This window comes from Taudactylus pleione, unplaced genomic scaffold (assembly GCF_031769625.1).
Source record: "Taudactylus pleione unplaced genomic scaffold, aTauple2 ptg000579l, whole genome shotgun sequence".
NCBI classification, from domain to species: domain Eukaryota; kingdom Metazoa; phylum Chordata; class Amphibia; order Anura; family Myobatrachidae; genus Taudactylus; species Taudactylus pleione.
The window spans coordinates 2,796,333-2,819,221 of record NW_028284981.1 but is presented as its reverse complement, the minus strand read 5'-3'; the positions used below and the strand labels follow the sequence as shown (position 1 = coordinate 2,819,221).

The 22,889-nt window shown below is 43.8% G+C and overlaps 1 protein-coding gene across 1 annotated transcript in view; it reads left to right on the top strand.

Moving 5' to 3' along the window:
- The window catches only part of ENG (endoglin), a 75,713-nt gene extending 54,050 nt beyond the window's left edge, over window positions 1-21,663 (top strand). Inside the window, exons 10-15 of the mRNA XM_088453371.1 lie at window positions 4,066-4,101; window positions 5,738-5,842; window positions 9,448-9,654; window positions 12,923-12,986; window positions 15,566-15,667; window positions 18,240-21,663. Of these exons, the coding sequence (XP_088309497.1) occupies window positions 4,066-4,101; window positions 5,738-5,842; window positions 9,448-9,654; window positions 12,923-12,986; window positions 15,566-15,667; window positions 18,240-18,358 (633 nt within the window). The 3' untranslated portion in view covers window positions 18,359-21,663. The remainder of the gene's footprint in view (window positions 1-4,065; window positions 4,102-5,737; window positions 5,843-9,447; window positions 9,655-12,922; window positions 12,987-15,565; window positions 15,668-18,239) is intronic.
- The last annotated feature ends 1,226 nt before the right edge of the window (window positions 21,664-22,889 follow it).

The following is a 22,889-nucleotide window of genomic DNA, read 5'->3' as shown; positions in this document are numbered from 1 at the left end:
GAGCCCTGGGGTGTGAGGAGGCAGCACAGGAGCCCTAGGGTGTGTGGAGGAAGCACAAGAGCCCTAGGGTGTGTGGAGGAAGCACAGGAGCCCTAGGGTGTGTGGAGGGAGCACAGGAGCCCTAGGGTGTGAGGAGGAAGCACAGGAGCCCTGGAGTGTGAGGAGGCAGTACAGGAACCCTGGGGTGTGAGGAGGCAGTACAGGGGCTCTAGGGTGTGAGGAGGCAGCACAGGAGCCCTAGGGTGTGAGGAAGCAGTACAAGAGTCTTGGGGTGTGAGGAGGCAGTACAGGAGCCCTGGGGTGTGAGGAAGCAGTACAAGAGTCTTGGGGTTTGAGGAGGCAGTACAGGAGCCTTGGGGTGTGATGAGACAGCACAGGAGTCCTAGGGTGTGAGGAGGAAGCACTAGAGCTCTGGGGTGTGAGGTGGCAGTACAGGTGTCCCAGGGTGTGAGGAGGAAGCACAAGAGCCCTGGGGTGTGAGAAGGAAGCACAGGAGCCCTAGGGCGTGAGGAGGAAGCACAGGAGCCCTGGGGTGTGAGGAGGCAGCACAGGAGCCCTGGGGTGTGAGGAGGCAGTACAGGAGCCCTGGGGTGTGAGGAGGCAGCACAGGAGCCCTGGGGTTATGAGGAATAAGCACAAGAGTCCTGGGGTGTGAGGTGGCAGTACAGGGGTCCCAGGGTGTGAGAAGGAAGCACAAGAGCCCTGGGGTGTGAGGAGGCAGTACAGGAGCCCTAGGGTGTGAGGAGGAAGCACAGGAGCCCTAGGGTGTGAGGAGGCAGTACAGGAGCCCTGGGGTGTGATGAGGCAGTACAGGGGCTCTAGGGTGTGAGGAGGCAGCACAGGAGCCCTAGGGTGTGAGGAGGCAGTACAGGAACCCTGGGGTGTGAGGAAGCAGTAGAAGAGTCTTGGGGTTTGAGGAGGCAGTACAGGAGCCTTGGGGTGTGATGAGACAGCACAGGAGCCCTAGGGTGTGAGGAGTAAGCACTAGAGCTCTGGGGAGTGAGGTGGCAGTACAGGTGTCCCAGGGTGTGAGGAGGAAGCACAAGAGCCCTGGGGTGTGAGGAGGAAGCACAGGAGCCATAGGGTGTGAGGAGGAAGCACAGGAGCCCTAGGGTGTGAGGAGGCAGTACAGGAACCCTGGGGTGTGAGGAAGCAGTAGAAGAGTCTTGGGGTTTGAGGAGGCAGTACAGGAGCCTTGGGGTGTGATGAGACAGCACAGGAGCCCTAGAGTGTGAAGAGTAAGCACTAGAGCTCTGGGGAGTGAGGTGGCAGTACAGGTGTCCCAGGGTGTGAGGAGGAAGCACAAGAGCCCTGGGGTGTGAGGAGGAAGCACAGGAGCCATAGGGTGTGAGGAGGAAGCACAGGAGCCCTGGGGTGTGAGGAGGCAGCACAGGAGCCCTGGGGTGTGAGGAGGCAGTACAGGAGCCCTGGGGTGTGAGGAAGCAGTACAAGAGTCTTGGGGTTTGAGGAGGCAGTACAGGAGCCTTGGGGTGTGATGAGACAGCACGGGAGCCCTAGGGTGTGAGGAGGAAGCACTAGAGCCTTGGGGTGTGAGGTGGCAGTACAGGGGTCCCAGGGTGTGAGGAGGAAGCACAAGAGCCCTGGGGTGTGAGGAGGAAGCACAGGAGCCCTGGGGTGTGAGGAGGCAGTACAGGAGCCCTGGGGTGTGAGGAGGCAGCACAGGAGCCCTGGTGTATTAGGAGGCAGTACAGGAGTCCTAGGATGTTAGGAGGAAGCACAAGAGTCCTGGGATGTGAGGAGGCAGCACTGGAGCCCTAGGGTGTGAGGAGAAGGCACAGAGCCCTGGGGTGTAAGAAGAAATCACTGGTGCCCTGGGGTGTGGGGAGGCAATACAGGAGTCCTAGGGTGTGAAGAGGAAGCACAAGAGCCCTGGGGTGTGAGGTGGCAGTACAGGGGCCCCAGGATGTGAGGAGGAAGCACAAGAGCCCTGGGGTGTGAGGAGGCAGCACAGGAGCCCTAGGGTGTGAGGAGGAAGCACAGGAGCCCTAGGATGTGAGGAGGAAGCACAGGAGCCCTAGAGTTTGAGGAGGAAGCACAGGAGCCCTGGGGTGTGAGAAGGAAGCACAGGAGCCCTGGGGTGTGAGGAGGAAGCACAGGAGCCCTGGGGTGTGAGGAGGCAGCACAGGAGCCCTGGGGTGTGAGGAGGCAGCACAGGGTCCCTGGGGTGTGAGGAGGAAGCACAGGAGCCCTGGGGTGTGAGGAAGCAATACAGGAGCCCTAGGGTGTGAGGAGGCAGCACAGGAGCCCTGGGGTGTGAGGAAGCAGCACAGGAGCCCTAGGGTGTGAGGAAGCAGTACAGGAGCCCTAGGGTGTGAGGAGGCAGCACAGGAGCCCTGGGGTGTGAGGAGGCAGCACAGGAGCCCTAGGGTGTGAGGAAGCAGTACAGGAGCCCTAGGGTGTGAGGAGACAGTAACAGATAAGAACTATAATATTTTTAGAAATTAAAAGGTTTTCACCTTTTTAAAACAGTTATACAGTAATACATGTGTATGCTTAGGTTGGAATAATGTATACAATAATATATGTGTATGCTTAGGTTGGAATAATGTTTACAGTAATACATGTGTGTATTTAGGTTGGAATAATGTATACATGTGTATATTTAGGTTGGAATAATGTATACAGTATACATGTGTATATTTAGGTTGGAATACCGCAGTACCAGTGGCTGCACACAGATTAAAGGCAGGATAACAGGGGACAAATCTGCACTGGGGGAACTTGTCCTCTATGGACCTTATTCAGAGCTGGACACAATTTACATATCATTAATCATTACATATCACAAAAACATGAATACACATATCAGTAGCCTTCCCCTTCCCAAACAGAGTAGGAATCATGTTTTATTTTATTTAATTTTTAAGTCAAGTGTTCAGTACGCTGTAATCCTGCAATTAGATCGCAGCTGGTGCAGTTATACTATATGTGCATAATTGGTGCGCCTTAACGTGTTTGGCTAATCAGACGTTCCCAGTGGACATCATCATCATCAGCTCGCAACTTGCTCCTGGGGTCGAGCACCCATAACAGGCACATAGGCACCTGTTAGGTCACCAGCGTGGGATGCAATTCACATTGACGCACCCCTACTGTTGTACTTTTGCTGTGTCTACACTCCCATCCAGTACCTTTTGGAGCAAACAGTTGTAAAAGGGGGGGGGAAAAAAACACACATTGCAAAAAATTTCAACTGTGCACTTAAGAAAAGAGCAAGTTGCAGGAAATAAAATTGAGTTTATGTCCAAATTTTAGCTTGTTATGAATTGTAGTCTCTACTAGTTTTATTAATATTTAAAATACTTTTTTTAAATAAAAAAAAAGAAAGGTTGCACCCTGTAAACAATATCAATAAAAGACAAACGTAAGAAAAAATATTCTATATTGCCAAAAATCAGGGCGGTGCAGAGCTGGATAGAGGGGGACAGAGAGGCTCAAAGCAGAGGCCAGGTTCTAAAGGACAGAAGAGGAGGGGGGAGCAGGATATAGAGCCGTGGAGCGGTAAAGTGGCAGATTTAGGTGCCCCTTATAGTAATTAAATAAAGCCTCGGGGGTAAAAATTTACTAAAGGTTGATTTTAATTGATCTTAATTGATTTAAATCACACATTTACTAACATTTCAAAATCAATATCAAAATGTGTCTGTTAGTAAATGTGCAATTTAGCTCCTGAAATATATAATCGATTTAGCTTGATTTAAAAAACACCTTTAGTAAATTTACCCCCTCAATTCTATATCACCTTTTTTAGGTCACAATAGCAAGAACAACTGGATATGGGAGAGCTAGATGTAGCTTACATATAATGTTGCGTATGGAAACAATAAACATATTTTCCCAATATGGTGGAATTTGCAGTTTAATCTATAAATTAAACTGATTTTTTTTTTCACTGCTTAAACAATATATACGAGTGTGTGTGTGTCTCTGCGTGCGTGCGTCCGTGTGTCTGCGTGCGTGTTTACAATACATGGTTGATGGTGTAATGTACTATTGTTATAACAAGAATAAAAAACCTGACACTTGTTCTTTTTTTTTTTCCAGTTCATTATTAAGAGCGATACATTTAGTATACATGAGGTACGTATATTTCGGAATTCAGTCACACATTCCCATTCTCAGAAGCATTTATACTGTATAGACAATGTATGCATTATATGTTTTATATCATATGTTCTGCGGCTTATAACTAAACTGTGATAAGTGTATTAAACCAAAAAAAAAACAAAGGAAGTTACCAACTTCTTTATACGTATTAGTGTAAAAATCAGACTCTTGGCCCATTTGTGTGATTCAAACACTTGTATAAAAGCATAATATGAAAAAATATGACAAACAAATATATATATATTTTCTTTGGAGCCATCAAACAGGCATTGGGGCGATTCATTTAGATGGGAGCTGTCTCACGTTATGTTATACCCAGAGTAGGCGAACTACTAGACCTAGGGTCAGGGCGGTAACTAGGGTGGTGCGACATGTGCCATGGTACAGGGTACCGCAGGGCCTGTCAATTTTCTGTTTAGAATCATTCTTACTTGTAGCTCTCTCTTCTTTCATCCCGACATCTCCTGCCCCTATCTCCTCCCTGGCCGACTCCCCCTCAATCTGGCCACCTCCCCCAGCATCTTCAGTCACATCCTCCTTTATGTATCATACACATTTCAAAATACTGTCATACCTAAGATTAGAATCCATCACCTCTGCATAATTGTTGTGTATCATCACTGCAGCCATTGGATTCGCACTGTATAGAAACATAGAATTTGACGGCAGATAAGAACCACTTGGCCCATCTAGTCTGTCCCATATTTAAACATATTGTTACCTCAACCCTTATTGATCCTGACTTCTTCTGAAGGATGTCCTTATGTCTATCCCATGCATGTTTAAATTGCTCTACTGTCTTAGCCTCTACTACCTCTGATGGGAGGCTATTCCACTTGTCCACTACCCTTTATGTGAAGTACTATTCCCTGTGCTGCCCAGCTGAAATCGGTATGTTGGGAGAGGTGCGGCGTCTATGGGTTGGCACCCCTGTTCGACTGCACTGGTCGAACACCCTAAGAGCTGGCCCTGATAGGGATTTCCATCGACGATTCATAATAATCGATAGTTTATGGCCGATGTCGAATGCTTTTGCCATCAATGGGGGAGAACCAGATGGTTTCCCTCCATCGATGTCTAAGCATAACCGATTGTTGTTTTGTTTTTTAACAAGGTGCCAGGACACGGAGCATAGCTCCGACCCTGTCACCCACAAAGCCCCGCCCTCATGTTCTGATTGGCCCACGGGCCAGTCAGTAAAAAAAACAGGGATGACCATCAGTTGGTGAAACCAACGATGGTCATCAGTTGCATAGTTGGTAGCCATCGATGGCTACTTGCTATTTTGCCTTCAATGCTAAACACTCTGGTGGCCATTCCCACTAGATAACAGTGGTACAATACTAATCATATTTGTCATGCCCCTTCCCCATGAGGCCACGCCTCTTTTTGGGGCATGTGTCTTCTGTCCCTATTTGAAAAATAGGGGGGGGGGGGGGACGCCAATGTTCTTTCTGGCCCAGGGCACTAAAAAAGTCTAGTTACGGCTCTACCCAGGCTAAGGATTGGTCTAAATTTCGCCACTGTGATGGATGAATAAGTACTAGTGCAAAATAAATAGCAAATGAAATGTTGTAAATAAAGTTGTTGTTTTTTTTTTAATTTTCAGACAGTCCTTTGCCAAAGTCCCAGTATCCATATAAATATATCCCAGAGCCCTGATGCCAGCCTGACCCCGAATACATTGGACACTGACCAGAAGATTTATGTACATGTAGGTTCTGCTTTGTTTTGTTGAAACCAAACTGCAGAGTTTTGAATGAAACCAGAAACAAGTCTATCAATTTATTCTTCTCCTCAGTTAATAGAGTGTTGATCCAGGGGTACAGAATGTAAAATACATTCACACCCCTCCATTTTCACCCAATATGAATAAAGAAAACCCTTCTCAACTTAAATCTGGCCACACACACAGGTACTAGGAAATACCTCCTTGCTGCATCTGCGATCCCAGTGCTGCGACCAAGGTGAAAGCCTGGGATTACCAACTGAACACTTGCGACCATCGGTTACGATTGTTGCCCCTTTGGCCAGGCTGTAGTCTGACCGGGTCCTGGCAGATTGCGAGGCCAGGAAATCTGCGACCACAGAAACAGACCCTGGCCTTGTCCCTCCTGGAAAATGAGGGCGACTCCCCCGTTTCCGGGAACGCTGCCCAGGAACGCCCCAGCCCTACCTCCAGGAGCGTTTTAAGAAAGGGGGGGGGCCGTGTGCAGACTCAGGGTCTCCTTCAGACCCGCTCGCAAGCACTTCTGCGGCCGCACTGCGCGTGCGCAAGACCCGGAGCGAGAGAGAATTTCTCTCGCTCTGGGTCTCTCTACAAAAGGGGCAGCTGTCGATGATGATTGACAGCTCGCCCCGTTTTGTAGGCGGGCCGGGGGGGTGGTTTCACTAACGGAGGCGTTCCCATGCGAACGCCTGCCATTTGTGGGCTGCCCCACTGACATCACCAGTGATGTCAGTGGGAGAGCTTCCGGCTCTGTTAGAGCCGAAAGCTCTCTGGGGCTTGCGGCAGACAAGACCCTACCTCAAGGGTCTCCTCGCAAGCCCCGATGGTCGCGATGGTCTCAACCATTGCGACCATCTCCTGGTCACTCACTAAAGCTGTGGGTGGTAACTGCATACCCTGCACCCATCATAGATAATATATATATATGTATATGTATGTGTGTATACGTATATATATATATATATATATATACACATATACAGTGGTGGCCAAAATTGCGGACACTTTTTGAAATTTGAATGTTTTTCAACTTTGAATGCTTATAAAAACTGTTACACTTCATGCAGTGCAATGATTCATATATCAAGTGAAAGAAAATTTAATGCTGAATTCAACACAATAAACAGAGGTCAAATATTTGCATTACAAAGGAAGTTATGCAGTGAAAACAACACTTAGGATGAAAATCCCTGTGTACTTATGATGTTACTGTCCTATCAGTATTTTGTTGGGTATCCTTTATTTTTCAAGACAGCAGCACAGCGATGTGTCATTGAGCCAACCAATGTTTGGAGCTCTTCCTTCTTTATTATGTGGTGCCATGAGACAATTATAGCCTCAATTAATTGTCTTTTATTGGATGGACGCCTCAGATGTACCAGTTTTTTCAAACGGAACCACAAATGTTCTATGGGGTTCAGGTCTGGGCTGTTTCCTGGCCATCACAGCACCTGTATGACATTCTCCGTAAACCCCTTTTTGCATGTCCGTGCAGTGTGGCAGGGAGCTGAATCCTGCTGGAAAAAAAAATGGGGCATTATCTAGAAAAAGATCCCTGATAGAAGGTAGAAGTTTTGGTTGTAGGATGGTGTCAATGTACTTTTGCTATTCAGTGTGCCATCTATGACATAAAGGCGGCCTACAGCATCTGCTGTCATACATGCCCAGATCATAACACTTGTAGGATTCTTTGTTTTCGCTTGAATAAAATCTGGATGGACCTCTTCCCCGATGCGACGTCTCCAATATTTTCTCCCATCACTACCAAATATCGATATCTTAGTTTCGCACTCCATATCACTTGTTTCCACTGACCTTCTGTCCATGCAATGTGTTCTTTTGCCCACTGTATTAGTTTCTGCCGCTGCTTTTTATTCAGCAATGGCTTTTTTCGGACAATTCTACCTTTTAGGCCAACCTCCGTTAGTCTTCTCCGTACCGTTCTTGCACTGACAAAAACACTAGTTGCACTCAGGTCACTGCTAATGGCCGCAGATAACATCCATCTGTCCCTGACGCAAATTTGTTTTATTCTCCTATCATCAACAGCTGTTGTGCACTTTTTCCGACCTTTTCCTTCTTTGTTTTGTATAGATTGTGTTTCCTGATAGTGTAAACAAAACTTTCGTACTCCTGATGTTGTCACATTCCCACCAACTTTTCTCGCAATTGCTGCATATGAAAGACCATTTTCACGTAACACCACAATCCTGGATCTCTTCCTGGGTGAGCAGTCACCACTTTGCCTGGATGACATTGTTGTATGTATTTCTTACACCGTCGTTAGCACTAAACAATACACACAAACATCCAACCGTAATTGCACTTCAGTAAACAACTTTATTCTGCAAAATGAAACAGCCAAACTGAACTTCCCTTGTAATTCAAATATTTGACCTCTGTTTATTGTGCATTAAATTCCCTTTCATTTGATATATGAATCATTGCACGGCGGAAAGGCAGGTAAGCCTGCCGCCGATCCCCGTGTCCCCCCTGCCAGTACCTGTTAAACCCCCACAGCGGGGGGGGGGTTGACGTGATTCGCGGAATTTTGGCCCCGCTCCCTGCTTCACAATGCCTGTTTTTTCGGCATTGTGTAGTGGGGGCGGGGCCAAAAATGATGCGCTCGCGTGGCCCCGCCCCCTGTCACACCTACAAACTGCCCTCAGCCCGCCAGCCATGCCCCACTTTTCCCGGCCACGCCCCCAGTTCTGCCGATCTGACTGCTCCCTCCCGGAAGGAGCATCCAGATAGTCGGCAAGTATATATATATATATTAGTGTTATAGATACGCCCCTGCCTGCCTCCCTCAATCAGGTTATGGCTGGGAAGCACTCTTTCAACAATCCAAGAAGTGTGCTAACCATCGGTTTAGCGTACATCTCTAAATCAGGCCCTTAGTCACCAGGATGATGATTAAAACGGGATGCGGTCAATATCCCAACCGCAGGGATTCCACCACTCAGAATGCCGGCACCAGAATCCCAACACTTCTCTCAATCCCAGTGCCAACATCCCGACTGCCAGAATCCCGAAGGTAAGTAGGGAGGTTGGGGGGGGTTAGGGTTAGGCACTAGGGGGAGGGTTAGGGTTAGGCACTAAGGGGGGAGGGTTATGTTTAGGGTGTGCAAAGGGGGAGGCTAGGTTTAGGGTCAGGCACCGGAGAGGTAGGGTTAGGGTAGGGAGAGGGGGAGGGTTAGAATACTGACCGTCATGTGTCGGTATTCTAACCCTGTCGGGATGCTGGCATCGAGATTCTGACTGCCGGGATCCCGTACCTATCCCTTCAGAACTGTGAGTTGCCATAATGCAGTGGAAAGTGAGCAACTGCAGTTAACGTTCTGATTTGAATCACCTGTGTAGCATTCCTGTCTGTCTGATTTATAGGAAGCATGTACAGTACCTGTGTGTGTGACATAATGTGGTCAGTTCTGCCCATTGCTTAGCATTAGATCACTTCAGATACTGTTTTTGTTGTTTGCTCGGGTTTTATTTTTAGCGGGGGAAGGGGGCGGGGGAAATCACTGTGTAAATCTTGCTTGAGCGATTTCAGACTGTCCTTTTCCTCATTGCCATTTTCCATCGGACAGCCGACTATGCCAGGCAACAACTTCCTGATGCTAAATAAGTGTGTGTTACTGGCTGGGGAGAAGGAACAGAAATTGGAGGAACCCACTACAGACACGTCACATGGTGGAATAACCTGGATATTTGACGCAAAACAACTTGTGCTGCCAGAAGCTGTAAGCTCCGGGAGCCTCACCTGCACCTTCTGCTTGGCAAATGAGAAAAATAAGGTGAGTTCAGCCATGTTAATGGTGTATTCTGGTCTTCTTTGCACATTTTAGTATCCCGTTGTGTATTATTTTTGTAATAATATAATTGACATAGTATTGCATCAACAACACTGATACTTTGAAGGCATTTGTATAAGTGACCACCGCTGGTTCTGACAACATTTGCTAGCTCACAACTACACATAGGAATCAAATGGTGTTTCATCGGAACCATCAATGGATTAGTTCCAAAGGCTAACCATGGAATGTTCAGAGCCAATGTTTCCTCACCATAACTATTTTGTTTCTATGTTCCACGGATGTATTGGGGATGTGGGGGGAGCTGGCTCATTTGATTGTTTCCTACCTATAAGTGCACCTTCAGTTAATTCCCCCTGTATTTAAAACAGGCAATGATCAGCATTCCATACATGGGACTCAAACTCCCATCCTCGTATACCACAGTCAGACACCTGTAATTGGAACTTTACAAAGCTAGTTGTAATTGTTAGTTTAAACCATTGCAGTAAGGTAGATCTATTTAATATGTGGCTGCACACCTTTTAGATATACTTAGTTGCAATGGTTTTAAACTAACAATTAAAAGGGTTTGTGTTCAAATCCCTTGCGTTGGAGTGTTGTTAAGTAGCTAGTTTTTCTTCAAAGAAGTAGAGATATCAAAAACCATCAGTGTTCCCGAACCACTGTTTAGCACTGAACAATGTTAAAAACATCGGTACTACCGATGTTTTCTTTCAGTGTCCCATCCCTACTCACCACCAACTGAATGCCACCATCTACAGCACTTCTTCATTCTCCCACCTAAAACTTTCCCGGGTGAGAGTCCTCAGAAACAGAGGTCAGCATTTAAACTACCACTAGACCTAAAGTGCAAGTCAGATAATATAAAATAACTAATAATAATATTGACAGCCTCCTCCACAGCCAGCTTCCAGCTATTCCTCTAATGTAACCATGGCTATAGGACCTTAAATGAAATATTTGGTGGTGTTTTGTGGCTGTATACATTAAGCTGTGCTTTGGGGTAAATTTACTAAAATGTCTAAAAGGGAAAAGTGGAAGAGTCGTAGTTATCATTTATCTAGTAGATTTTAGAAAATGATTGCTACCATTTGATTGGTTGCTGTGTGCACCACTTCCATATCTTCCTTTTTTAAATTGTATTAACCACATAACTAGCTGATATTTAAAAAAAAAAAAACCACTCAGAATTTTTTTTTTTTTAAATATTATTGAATTAGGTCAAGAATATCTATATATAACTTAACCAACATGATTTTACTTAAAAAAAAAAAATAATACAACAGAAAAAAAAAAACAACAACAAACAAATAAATATTTTTTTTATTTTGGTTGAAGCACATAACATTAATATACATTTTTCACATAGCGGTCATCTATATATCAGACCATTGATGACCAAACCATTGCGACTTTGCATTTCCCCAACGACTGCCCCTCTCTGCAGCTGCCTGGTATACACTGGGGAGCTGAGCTTTGCTGGATTTATGGAGTTAAATATCCTCGTTGGCTTCTCCTCTTTGCAGCCCCTGGTGGGGCAGTACTGCCAGGCTGCCCAATCAGCAGTGATCAGCAGCTCGGCAGACACTGGAGGAGGATGCAGGGATACAGATGGGCCGGGAGGTCCCTCTGCTATTGGCGGCTGCTGGAAGATTATCTTCTGGCAGCTGCCGAGTGTACGCTCTTGACTGGTCGTCTTGTTTTCCGACTATGGCCCCCATTTATTAACAAATTATTTATCACCAAAAATGGTGAGAAATGTCACTGTATGCAGGGGCGTTTCTAGAGAGGAGGGGGCCCGTGTGCAGTCTCCGACACGGGCCCCTCCTCTCTGTCCGGGGGCCGGCAGCACACTGAGCTGTGAATGGCCAGCACCAGAGTTATAGACTCTAGGGCACTAGAGTGCACCCAGAGTCTATAGAATATGCTCAGGTCACTGGGAAAATGGCCGCGGCGGCCATTTTCCCTGTACTGCGCATGCGCAAACAATGGGAAAATGGCCACGGTGGCCATTTTCCAGTCATTTTTACATCGCCGGACCCCTGCGCCGACGTGGGACTCCGCAGAGGTAATTAATACTATGGGTGCAGGGTGTGCGATGCGGGGCCCCCCTGGACCCAGGGGCCCGTGTGCCCCACACACCCTGCACCAATTATAGATAGGCCCTGTGTGTATGATAAATGGCGCTCCAGCCATTCAGCTCCCAACTGTCATTTTTCTAACAGTTGAGAGTTGGGAGCTGATTGGCTGGAGCACCATTTATCATACACAGTGACATTTATCACTCGTTTCGGTGATAAAACTCGTTAATAAATGAGGCCCCATGTCAAGTAACGCACGGTCTGGTGTGATCGCAAACGATGCAACCGCGCCAGGCAAGTGGTTAAATCTACCCCTTTGTGTTTAATTGTGTCCATAAATTTATGTATGGCCACCGTAGTCTTAGGGGGAGATATATTAAGCCTTCTAAAGTGAAGAGGAGGAGATGTTGCCCATATAACCAATCAAATTATACCAAGTATTTCTTAGCATGTTCTAAATAATTGATAACTAGAATCTGATTGGTTGCTATGGGTAATTTAATTTCTCCACTTGTAGTTATCTCCTTAAAGATAACTGGTTGCCTACAAACAATGAAGGCAGCCAGTGGCGGCCCCAGAGGTGGGGCTGCAGCGTGGTCCAAAATTCAAATAGGGGAATCACACCAACTGTCACCCCAAATGCAGCCAAACGTTGCCAGCCTGGACTCACTGGCAGTTGGTGTGGCTCCCCTATTTTCATTTTGGACTGCAGCCCCACCTCTGGAGCTTCCACTGGAGGCAGCCATTTTGTGGGTTAAACTGATATTTCCGCCTATTTTAGGAACCAGTGACATTATTGAGGTTTGTCATGAGGTACTGGCCCTTAGCCAGTAGATAATCTGATTTATGTTGAGTTAGCCCAATGGTTTACTTCACCATATGTAGGTGACAGGTCTACTTTTGAGGAAAATCTCTACTGCCAAATAAATTGTGTCCTTCCAAACTTTTCAATGAATGGTATCAGTTTCTCAAAGCAGTGGCATTTGTGTGGGAGGAATAGCTTGTGTGTCTCTCTCTCTCTCTCTCGTGGGCACGTGGCACAGTTAGTGGGCTATCAGACTATTACTATCATTTTGGGGGCAGTTACCAGTGTCATGTGATTGCAGCATTGTTGGCAGAGGTTGTCGTTGTCTTCTTAACAAAGCCCTTCTTCTGTACAATTCCAGGACTGTCCTGACGTTGAACTGATGCAGAAATCGTTGGCAGTAACTTTTAACAACCACTCGTCCAGTAAGTGACCGCAAATCACTTGGCATTAACATCAGACTGAATTGTTTCAGTGATATACAGTTAGAAGTTTGCGTTAATTTTGCCCCAATTACAGCGATATACATAGGGGTATAATTGCTAGTGTGGGTTTTATAGAAGTGGAGTTGTTGCCCATAGCAACCAATCAGATTCTAGCTATTATCTTCTAGAAGGTACTAGATGATTGATAAGTAGAATCTGATTGGTTGTTATGGGCAACAACTCCACTACTAAAATCTGCACTTTAGGAAATATACCCCATACAGCAGGGATGGAGAACCTCAAGGCCCGCGGAATCATTTGGTCTGGCCCTCTGAACTTTTCTCTACTAGCCTCATCTGGCTAGCAGGATGCCTAGAATGGCGCCCTGCAGCCAGAATCTATGCAGCAGAGCCGCCAGGAGCGTCCTTAGGATGCTTCAGACGGTCACACCGCTGCCCTTACAGCTCCCCGGAGCATCCTCAGGATGTTCTGGGCATTGCTGTAATCACCGACAATTGTGGCCCCGCCCGGGGGACATCACATGGAGGGGGCGTGGCCTGCACCGGGCCCACAAATAATGTTATATATATCAAAATGGCCCTCGGCAGAAAAAAGGTTCCCCACCCCTGCCATAAAGTGACAATTGAAGGGTGCTAAGGTTGCTTCTATGTGGTTCTAAGAAACAGTCTATAGGGAAAATGTATATAAGCTGTTTGAAAAATGACATTTGGAGCTAATTGGCTGGAGCACCATTTGTCAAACGCAACAAGTTTTATCACTCAGAAATGGGTAAAAGGGGGCTGAGATTCTCGCCAGATCCTTTCACCAAAAAGGACCAAATTCAAACAGTAAATACAACCAAAATGTGGGTTTTCATTGGGTGCTCACCCCTAGATATAGCAGAGGTTCCCTTAGTAAACAGTCAGTGATTACCTAGTGACTAGACAAGAAAGTCGATGATTGGGATAAGACAGTTTATTAATACAATAAGATAAACATTACCCTTATAAAAAGGGAATAAAAACACTTCAACTTCAAATTCCAATGATAGAACAAAGACGGATATTACCCTTATAAAAAGGGAATAAAAACTTTTGATTATAATTATAAAATATACAACATGAATATGAAACAGATAAAAAGTTCATAACAATAGTAAAAACATTGGGGCCCCTTCACCACTGGACCTCGGAACTTCCAGACGTTTTCAAGGGGATGGAGATGTGGGCCCCAATGCTTAAATCCTGTCCTCATCACATGGTCACAACCAACGCATTTCGACCTGCATATGGGTCTTTATCAAGATGTATGTGGCGTGTGGGAAAATGGAACTTAACTACCTACGCTGTAGTCAACTTCCTGTTTGGGCCCTTACAACAGGAAGTACTTCATTCTTGTTAAATTCCTTACATGTCCCTGCTATATCTAGGGGTGAGTTTTATCACTCATTGTGAATGATAAAACTTACTAATGAATGAGACCTTTAAGAGGAAATGTGGTAAACCCCACGAAAATGCAGATTTCAGGGGGTTTTACTGCATACCCCATATGTACTAAGCACTGGAATGCATTGCTTCGTCCCGATGGGTTATGCCATCTTCAGGTGGCATTACCCAACAGAAGCCTATGGGGGTAATGAGAGGGATCTAGTCATATCCCTCCCATCACTGCATTCGCCTTCGTATGCACAGAAGGACGCCAGATGGATTTTTCTAAGGCTTAGTACACCCCCCCCTTGTCCCAATGCAAACGCCCTATCACAGGGAAGATTGTCCCCTGGGAACAAGAGTAGTATTTGTGGGTGTTAAAATATGTGTTGCATGTGGACATTTTATTGTGATTACTGGCACAGTGGCTACAGATCATAACTCCAATTTTGGTAGATCCACTTATAGTGATTTAGATGAGATGACGTCTAACACTCTCATGGACAATAATATAAGTAAGGGTGGACACCTTCTATAGGCCATAAAGAGGTGGGGATATAGAGGGCCTCTAAGGTCACTACCAAAATGATTAGTCCTGTTATGTTTTCCATTGAGTTAGACGTAATGTCAGCATTATTGAGTATACCCAGGTGTTGTTTATGGTATTGTATTTGCAAGTTGTAGAACAGCAGCATTAGCTTTAGGAATAACACAGTTCCCCAAAAGGGAATGTTAGTGGCGCTAGAACTGAGGTGCATCTGGCGTCCCTCCTTTTCCCCGGGGCCTGGCGATGTCACAGACAGTGAGCAGTCAGCGCAGGGGCAATCGCTGACCTCAGGAAAGGCTGTGTACTGACTGCATACACAGGGAATGGGGGAGATAAGAGGGCAGGAAGGAAGCCACCGGAAGCCAAGATAAACATGAAGCCAGGGGAAAGGGATGGGGGAGACATGGTGGGCTCATCAGCTAAAACAGGGAGGAAGAGTGACAGGGCCGTGGCGCAGAGCAGATAAGCTGGTTGGCAGAGTACAGCATTCAGAACGCGCCAGATACATACAGCAGATACGGAAGCACATTGACGCGCATCGATTGGAACAGTCACAAAAAATGTTGGTGAGCACAAACCAGATACTGACTGTTGTGTCTCTACAGAGCGAGGACTCAGCATGGGGTCTGTCCTGGGAATCACATTCGGAGCATTTGCCATTGGAGCACTACTTACAGCTGTCCTGTGGTACATCTATACGCACACACGTGAGTAACCGGTACTGCGCTTTTATTTCATCTTTCCCTGACCACTACCGTCATATGACCGCCTGTGCACACAGCGCAATGTGCTGATATACCTGCAGATATATTGGGCATCGGCTGTGCAGCACAGTTGATGCGATATGTCTGTGAACATCGTCAGTCACAGACATATCGCTGATACTCACCCGTCTATGCCCCCACGATATATCGGCCGCCCAATTGAACGGCCGATACATATCAGCCTGTGTGTACCCAGCATTACAGTTGGCTACAACCGCTGAGCAGCACAAGCCACTGGGATGGGACATGGCGGAATTTACTACATTAATAATGTTTTATTCAAAACACTCCTGGTTTTGCATTCACTATTGTTGCCGTTTTAAACTCAGCAGTCACATTTTTCGACAATTTGTATTTTTGAAATCCCACCACTTAGTAAATATAAGAAGAATATATATGTGTAATTACCCTCAGCGCTGAGTAGAATAGAACGCAGCAGACTAACAGGGGTATTCAATATGGGAGCGATAACATCGTTTTTGCGTTAATATCGCACTTTTGACATCATTATCGCAGGTTTGACTTTTACACCGTATTCAATTTCAAAGACTTATCGCAGGTTTGAAAAGTCTTTGCTAAAAAACGGGGATAACTTTTCACCATTGAATAGGTGTCGAAAAAAAGTGCAGAATTGGGGTTTAGGGGTGCAGGCTTAAAAAAAATAGCCTGCACCCCTGGGACTGACATTTAAAAAAGAACTGTGTCAAAAAAAGTTTAAAAAAAATAGGGACACCCCAAAAAATTTATTTAAAAATTGGGGTGAAAAAAAAAATGGGAAAAAATTTGTTTAACAATAGGGAAATAGGTTCAGGGCTATTCTGCATGTATGCGGCAGGTGTTTTGAAGAATAGAATTATAGCGGCAGGTGCACAAATGCAGAATTTTTAAAAACTTACTTTAGGGACATCAAAATATGCTAGTACCCATTTTCATGTACCCCAAATTTGATGGGACCACTTAAAATAACGAAAAAAATAACCTAAGTGCTCTTCTGCATCACTTCTTCAATGTCGGGAAAAAAACACCTGCTGCGGCTATTTAAGTCCCCGACTTTTAAAGGGGTATTCAATATGAAACGTTAACTTCACTGTCGAAGTTAAGGTTTCATATCTGAGTTTTTTCCTGCGTTAAAGTATGGTGCGCGCTCCCGCTTATCCCCGTATTCAATATAAAATTAACGAAAACGCGAAACTCCGAAGTTGGATTTTCGTAAAGTTACAAATTTTTCCTTAAAATAATTGTAAGACCCCCCTAAAGTTGTAAAAACATGGGGGAACACTATGGGTACCCCCGTTTGAGCCTTTAATTGAAAGTCAGGGATTTAAATAGCCGCAGCAGGTGTTTTTTTCCCGACATTGAAGAAGTGATGCAGAAGAGCACTTAGGTTATTTTTATCGTTTTTTTAAGTGGTCCCATCAAATTTGGGGTACATGAAAATGGGTACTAGCATATTTTGATGTCCCTAAAGTAAGTTTTTAAAAATTCTGCATTTGTGCACATGCCGCTATAATTCTATTCTAGAAAACACCTGCCGCATACTTGCAGAATAGCCCTGAACCTATTTCCCTATTGTTAAACAATTTTTTCCCATTTTTTTTTTACCCCAATTTTTAAATTAATTTTTTGGGGTGTCCCTATTTCTTTTTAAAACTTTTTTTGACACAGTTCTTTTTTAAATGTCAGTCCCAGGTGTGCAGGCTATTTTTTTAAGCCTGCACCCCTAAAATCCCAATTCTGCACTTTTTTTCGACACCTATTCAATGGTGAAAAGTTATCCCCGTTTTTTATCAAAGACTTTTCAAAACTGCGATAAGTCTTTGAAATTGAATACGGTGTAAAAGTCAAACCTGCGATAATGACGTCAATAGTGCGATATTAACGCAAAAACGATGTTATCGCTCCCATATTGAATACCCCTGTAAATCTAAATAACTAACCAGCAGCTGCTACCATCTATAGCAAGAGAGGATACTTCAGAAAAAAACACAGCAGCGCTTGGTCTTCAATGTATACAATTATTATCCAAAAATAGAGAATAATTTAAATAATGACCACAGATATATATATATATATATATATATACACATGAACACAATTTTATAAAATACATATAAAAAAATTAGTACAAATGTAATCAAATAAACATACCCTGGTACTAATTCCGCACATATATATATATATATATATATATATATATATATATATATATATACATATGTACGTGTATCTATTACACCTGAGGCACCAACGGCATATAATTAGCACTCCGGATACGTTTGTGTAAAATTCCTCTATTCACACACAGAGGATATTGAATCCTAAGGTTTGCAACAGAGTGTACTTATAGTAATTGTTCCTTCGGTTAGTTGCGGCTTGGATGATATATTTGAAAAGCTCTAATGGAAACAGCAAATATTGTAATCACGTATAAAGAACCGGCACCGGCAAATCTTTAGATAGTAAATCCTATGAGCTTATTGGAAGTAATACTTCTTCTCCCTTTTCATTTATTCAGGCTCCTCGGTGAAGATGCAGCCAGTTCCGACCCTGACTGGAGGATCAGAGAACAGCAGCACAAACCACAGTATTGATAGCACTCAGAGTACACCTTGCAGTACCAGTAGCAGGGCGTAACCCGGGGCTGCACATTACCAAGAGGACCATACGCAAACAGCGGAGACGCGATAAGCGGGGAACTAGCACTGTGACTTAATTTAACAGGTCTCCTAAAATATAGAACCCAGTACAACAGTACAGCTCACACTTTTCTTACGTCCGTCCTGCCAGTGTGCCTCCATGACACAGGCGCCCAAAATTAAAGAATTCACTCTTAACCAAATGTAATCTACCATCTGACACCACTTATTCACATGGATTTTATTCAAGAATCAGAAACAAAGATTTGAACTGTAACTATTACCTGCTTGATAACAACCAATGGGACCAGAGCAAATGGGAAGAGGCAGTTTCTTGTCCTATGTCTGTGTGAAGAAACAAGATGGCTGCATGCATCAGAGCTGGCCTGTGAAGGTTCAACATGGAGTTACAGCTGTTATTGGGCAGGATGTACTAAGCATCTAATCCTCGATGCTGTACATCCCGCATCTCGACGAATGCATTCCAGTGCTTAGTACATATGGGTTATGCGGTAAAACCCTCGAAAACTGCATTTTCGGGGTTTTGCCACACTTCCCTCTTTAGTACATCCTGCCCATTAACTGTACTGTGGGAATATAAAATGACATATGCAACATGAATTTAAAACTAGCTATCTGATCTGCAATTTGTGCTTTTACATATAATTAGATGTGATGGTCATCTGTAATAGTCATGTATGCTAACAGAGTTTTTTGTAAATGTTTTATTGTATTCCATGATGTGGGCAACAAGCCATCCAGCTATTGTTAAACTACACATCCCAGCATGCCTTGAAACAGTTTTAGCATGACCAAATAGCAAAACCGTGGCAGGGCATGCTGGGATGTGTAGTTCTTCAACAGCTGGAGGGCCGCTTACAGACCCTCCAACATAACCTGTTCCATTAGGTACAAAATACTCTGCTCCTGGGCTTCCCTCTAAACCTATGATTGCAGACACCTGTGGGGAAACACCTGTCTCATCTATTACCTAGTTCAATACAGGTGACTGCAATCATGCATTAGGTGGGAAGTCCAGAAGCAGAGTATTACCTAATGGAAAGGGTCACGTTGGAGGGTACTAGGCACTTATTGACCATTCCTAATGGGAACTTTATATATTCATATTTAAAACACCTTACATCACCTACCCATATTAGTAGTGTAAATTGTAGCAAATGCAATGAAAAAAATACCTCAGGAACGTGTTTGGATTTATGAACAGCACCACTGGGCCTGCGTTTAGCAATCACCTATTCATCCTGGCAGCGCTCAATTTCACAGTCACAGTTTTATTCTCATTCATGAAACTAATTTCATTGATGTTTGTCGATAGCCCCAGATAACTTGTGGCTTCAGTTACCCAATTTACCTAAAAAAAAACAGTAATGTCATATTCTAATTTCTCCAAATTTAGGATGCCGCTAAAGTTTGCTTGTTATAATTTTCGCGGCGCACCTAGATCCTGGCCATCAAACACAGCTTACAACATCCATAGTCGCTCCCACAATGTATAATGTTGTGACCGACAATTTTAAAGGAGGATGGGTGTTTTATAGCTGTAATGGATGCAACAGATCAAGTATAAAAAATACATTGCACTTAATTTATGAAAATAATAGATTTTAGAGGAATCCATTTTGAAAATTACCAGGGTAACTATGCTACAGCCTCGAGGCTTAAGGTCCCTGGAATCAGGACTCAGCGGTCCTATAAAAATATACTAATGTTAAGGACGTTTATGTACATATCACTTCCCATCTGAATAATTCCCTTCATAAATCCCTTGAACATTGGTCAGGTCTATTGGGGTGCAAAAGTCTGTCACATTTTACTAGTCTGTAAAAAAAATAGTCAATGGTTTTAGTTTTTATTTATTTTTTTTACTGTGTAAAAAATAAGCTGTCCCCCATCCTTCCCCCCCACCCTATGTTTTGGACTTATACATTAACCAGTATTAATATTTTCTTATGAATATATTGGGATCTTTGCTGCTTACTACAGCTGCTGACGGCTATATATATGGGATAGAACACTCCTTATATGAACTTTAGTAAGTCACCTATGATTTCCGCAATCATTATTTTATGTGGGTCAGAAATCGGAGGTGACGTCTAAAATTCATAGTAATAGACAGACATAGTATACTATTCCTCATAATGCACAAGCTTGCTTATTGGACACTTAGTTGATGACATCAGAACTCACAGAACAGAAGCAATGACATCAGAACTCGGTGTTTATATGGCTATTGTTTCCATTTTATACTTATTAACCTTTGTATTATATATTTATTAATGGTATTATTTTAAAGGTTGAAGAAAATATGTTTCACTGAGTTTAGAATAGACTATCTATATATATTGGTAATTGGTACAGGGTGTGTATAATCTAAATATTGCACTTGCTTGATATGTACATTCTGAAATAAAATTGTGTACCACAATTTGCCACAGAGCAAAGGGTATTAAAACTATGGTGAAATAAAATGGGATACATATGGCTTGTCGGCAGTTAAAATGTCGACAAGCAGGCAGACGGCGGTATGTCGGCAAGTGTAAAATGCTACTTTAAGCATATCACGCGCGGCAGCATTACAGTTGTAAACCTGACGGTAATTTGTCATGTTTAAAGTTGTACTGCCTTCGAGTGTAAAATCTTGTAAGTAGCATTTCACACTTGCCGACATTGCGACACGTGGACTACATCTGGAAGAAAATTGCTTTATTATGTATAGCATGTAGGAGTATTTATTAATAGTGTAGGTATAAAAAAAAAACACATTAAAGGGTTAAAAAAAGGTCACATATATTACTCAGAAGTATATTTTGTCAATATAAAACTAATAAAGTAATGAGGATCCATTCTCAGTCATTCACCTTGTATATATGGTTCTCTAGCGTTGTATAATTGAAAGGCGCCATTTTAGAAACTGCCACAGGCAGGCAGCACAATAAAGGTTCAAATAACACAATTTGGTCTAATTGGGTCCATTAATGAGACGTTCCTTCAGCCCGATTGAAACTAGATAAGATGTCATTATTGGTCATCTTGGTCAATGTGATGTCACTATTATCACTATCAAGGTTTAAACTGAAAAGTTCGGTTGAGGGATCCCCTCAGAATCGTGTGAAATATTCTTTATTTTTAAAGACAATATTAATGGTCAAAACAGTTTGCAGTCATTATCTATGGGAACCACCACAGATCACGAAATGTTCAATGTATAAAGTGTATCAGTTAAAATGCTAAATTATAATCAACATCCCCATGATGGGGGTGAAATAAAATAAAAATGTGAGATTGGGTGTGAACTTGTGTTTTTTGTACTAAAGGAAAAAATGTGGTAAAAACCTAGTTTTCAGAGTTTTTACTGAATTTTCATATGTACTAAGCCCTGGGCTTAATTTAAGCATATGCTTTATAACAGAAAAAAAGCTTAGTGGACGTTGTGTTTTTGCCTCTCCAGATTCCAAAAGGAGAAACACAAGATAAATAGGGTTATGCTAGAGACCACAACATGCGATTAAATAGATGTGTCAATGAGAAAATGGAGAACGCATTGGAGCTGATAGAGAGTTGGACTTTGGGGCCTATTCAGCAACACTAAAATAACGTTTTTAAGGACATTTTCCTTAAATAACGTTATTTTGGCATTCATGAACAGACTTAACACAGGAGATATCACAGATATCTCCTTGCTAAGTTCCCCTGCGTTCATTTCCACACTCCCCATACATTAGTATGGGGATGTGGAAATTGTGGTATTCATCAAATTCCGAAAATTATGAATTTTTTTCGGAATTTGATGCAGTTACTATTCGCCACTGTGAGGTGACGAATAGCAGAATCCACTTACCTGTATCAGCGTGTGCAGGTCCCCCGACGAGTCCCTCCGACGCTCTGCTCCGTCCTCAGGCTCCGGAGGCTGGTCTGTCATGTGGTTTCCCAGCAGAGCACAAGAAAGTTTAGAAAAAGAAAAAAATATATATATTTTTTTTCTAATCTGGGAAACCACATGACAGACCAGCAGGACGGAGCCGGAGGCTGCTGCGCGGACAGGTAAGTCGGGGGGGGGGGGAAGGTGAGCGGAGGGGTGGGGGGGGGTCCGGGGGGGTACGAAACTTAACGCATCTGTAGGCAGTGCTGCGCATGCGCTGGTTTTACAGATGTAACAGCGCATGCGCAGCACTGTTTCCAGATGCGATAAGGTAGTGTAGGCAGGGAAAAGTATCTATTTCCCAAAAAGCTGTCATCGCAAAAATGACAGCTTTTCGGAATAGATACTTATGGAGAGGTGGAATGATGAATTCCACCTATAATTAGCTAGAACTCCATGAGAGTTCTAAAGCTAATTATCTCCATTGAATTTTTACATTTAATGAATAGGCCCCTTAAAATGTTCGTAATTAACAGTAAAAATCAGCAAAATATATATTTTGTCCTATGTGCTGAGGCGTACATACTGATGTGTACAGCTTTGTATCGGCAGCAGGTTGGTTTACAGCAGGTACACATCACATATATTC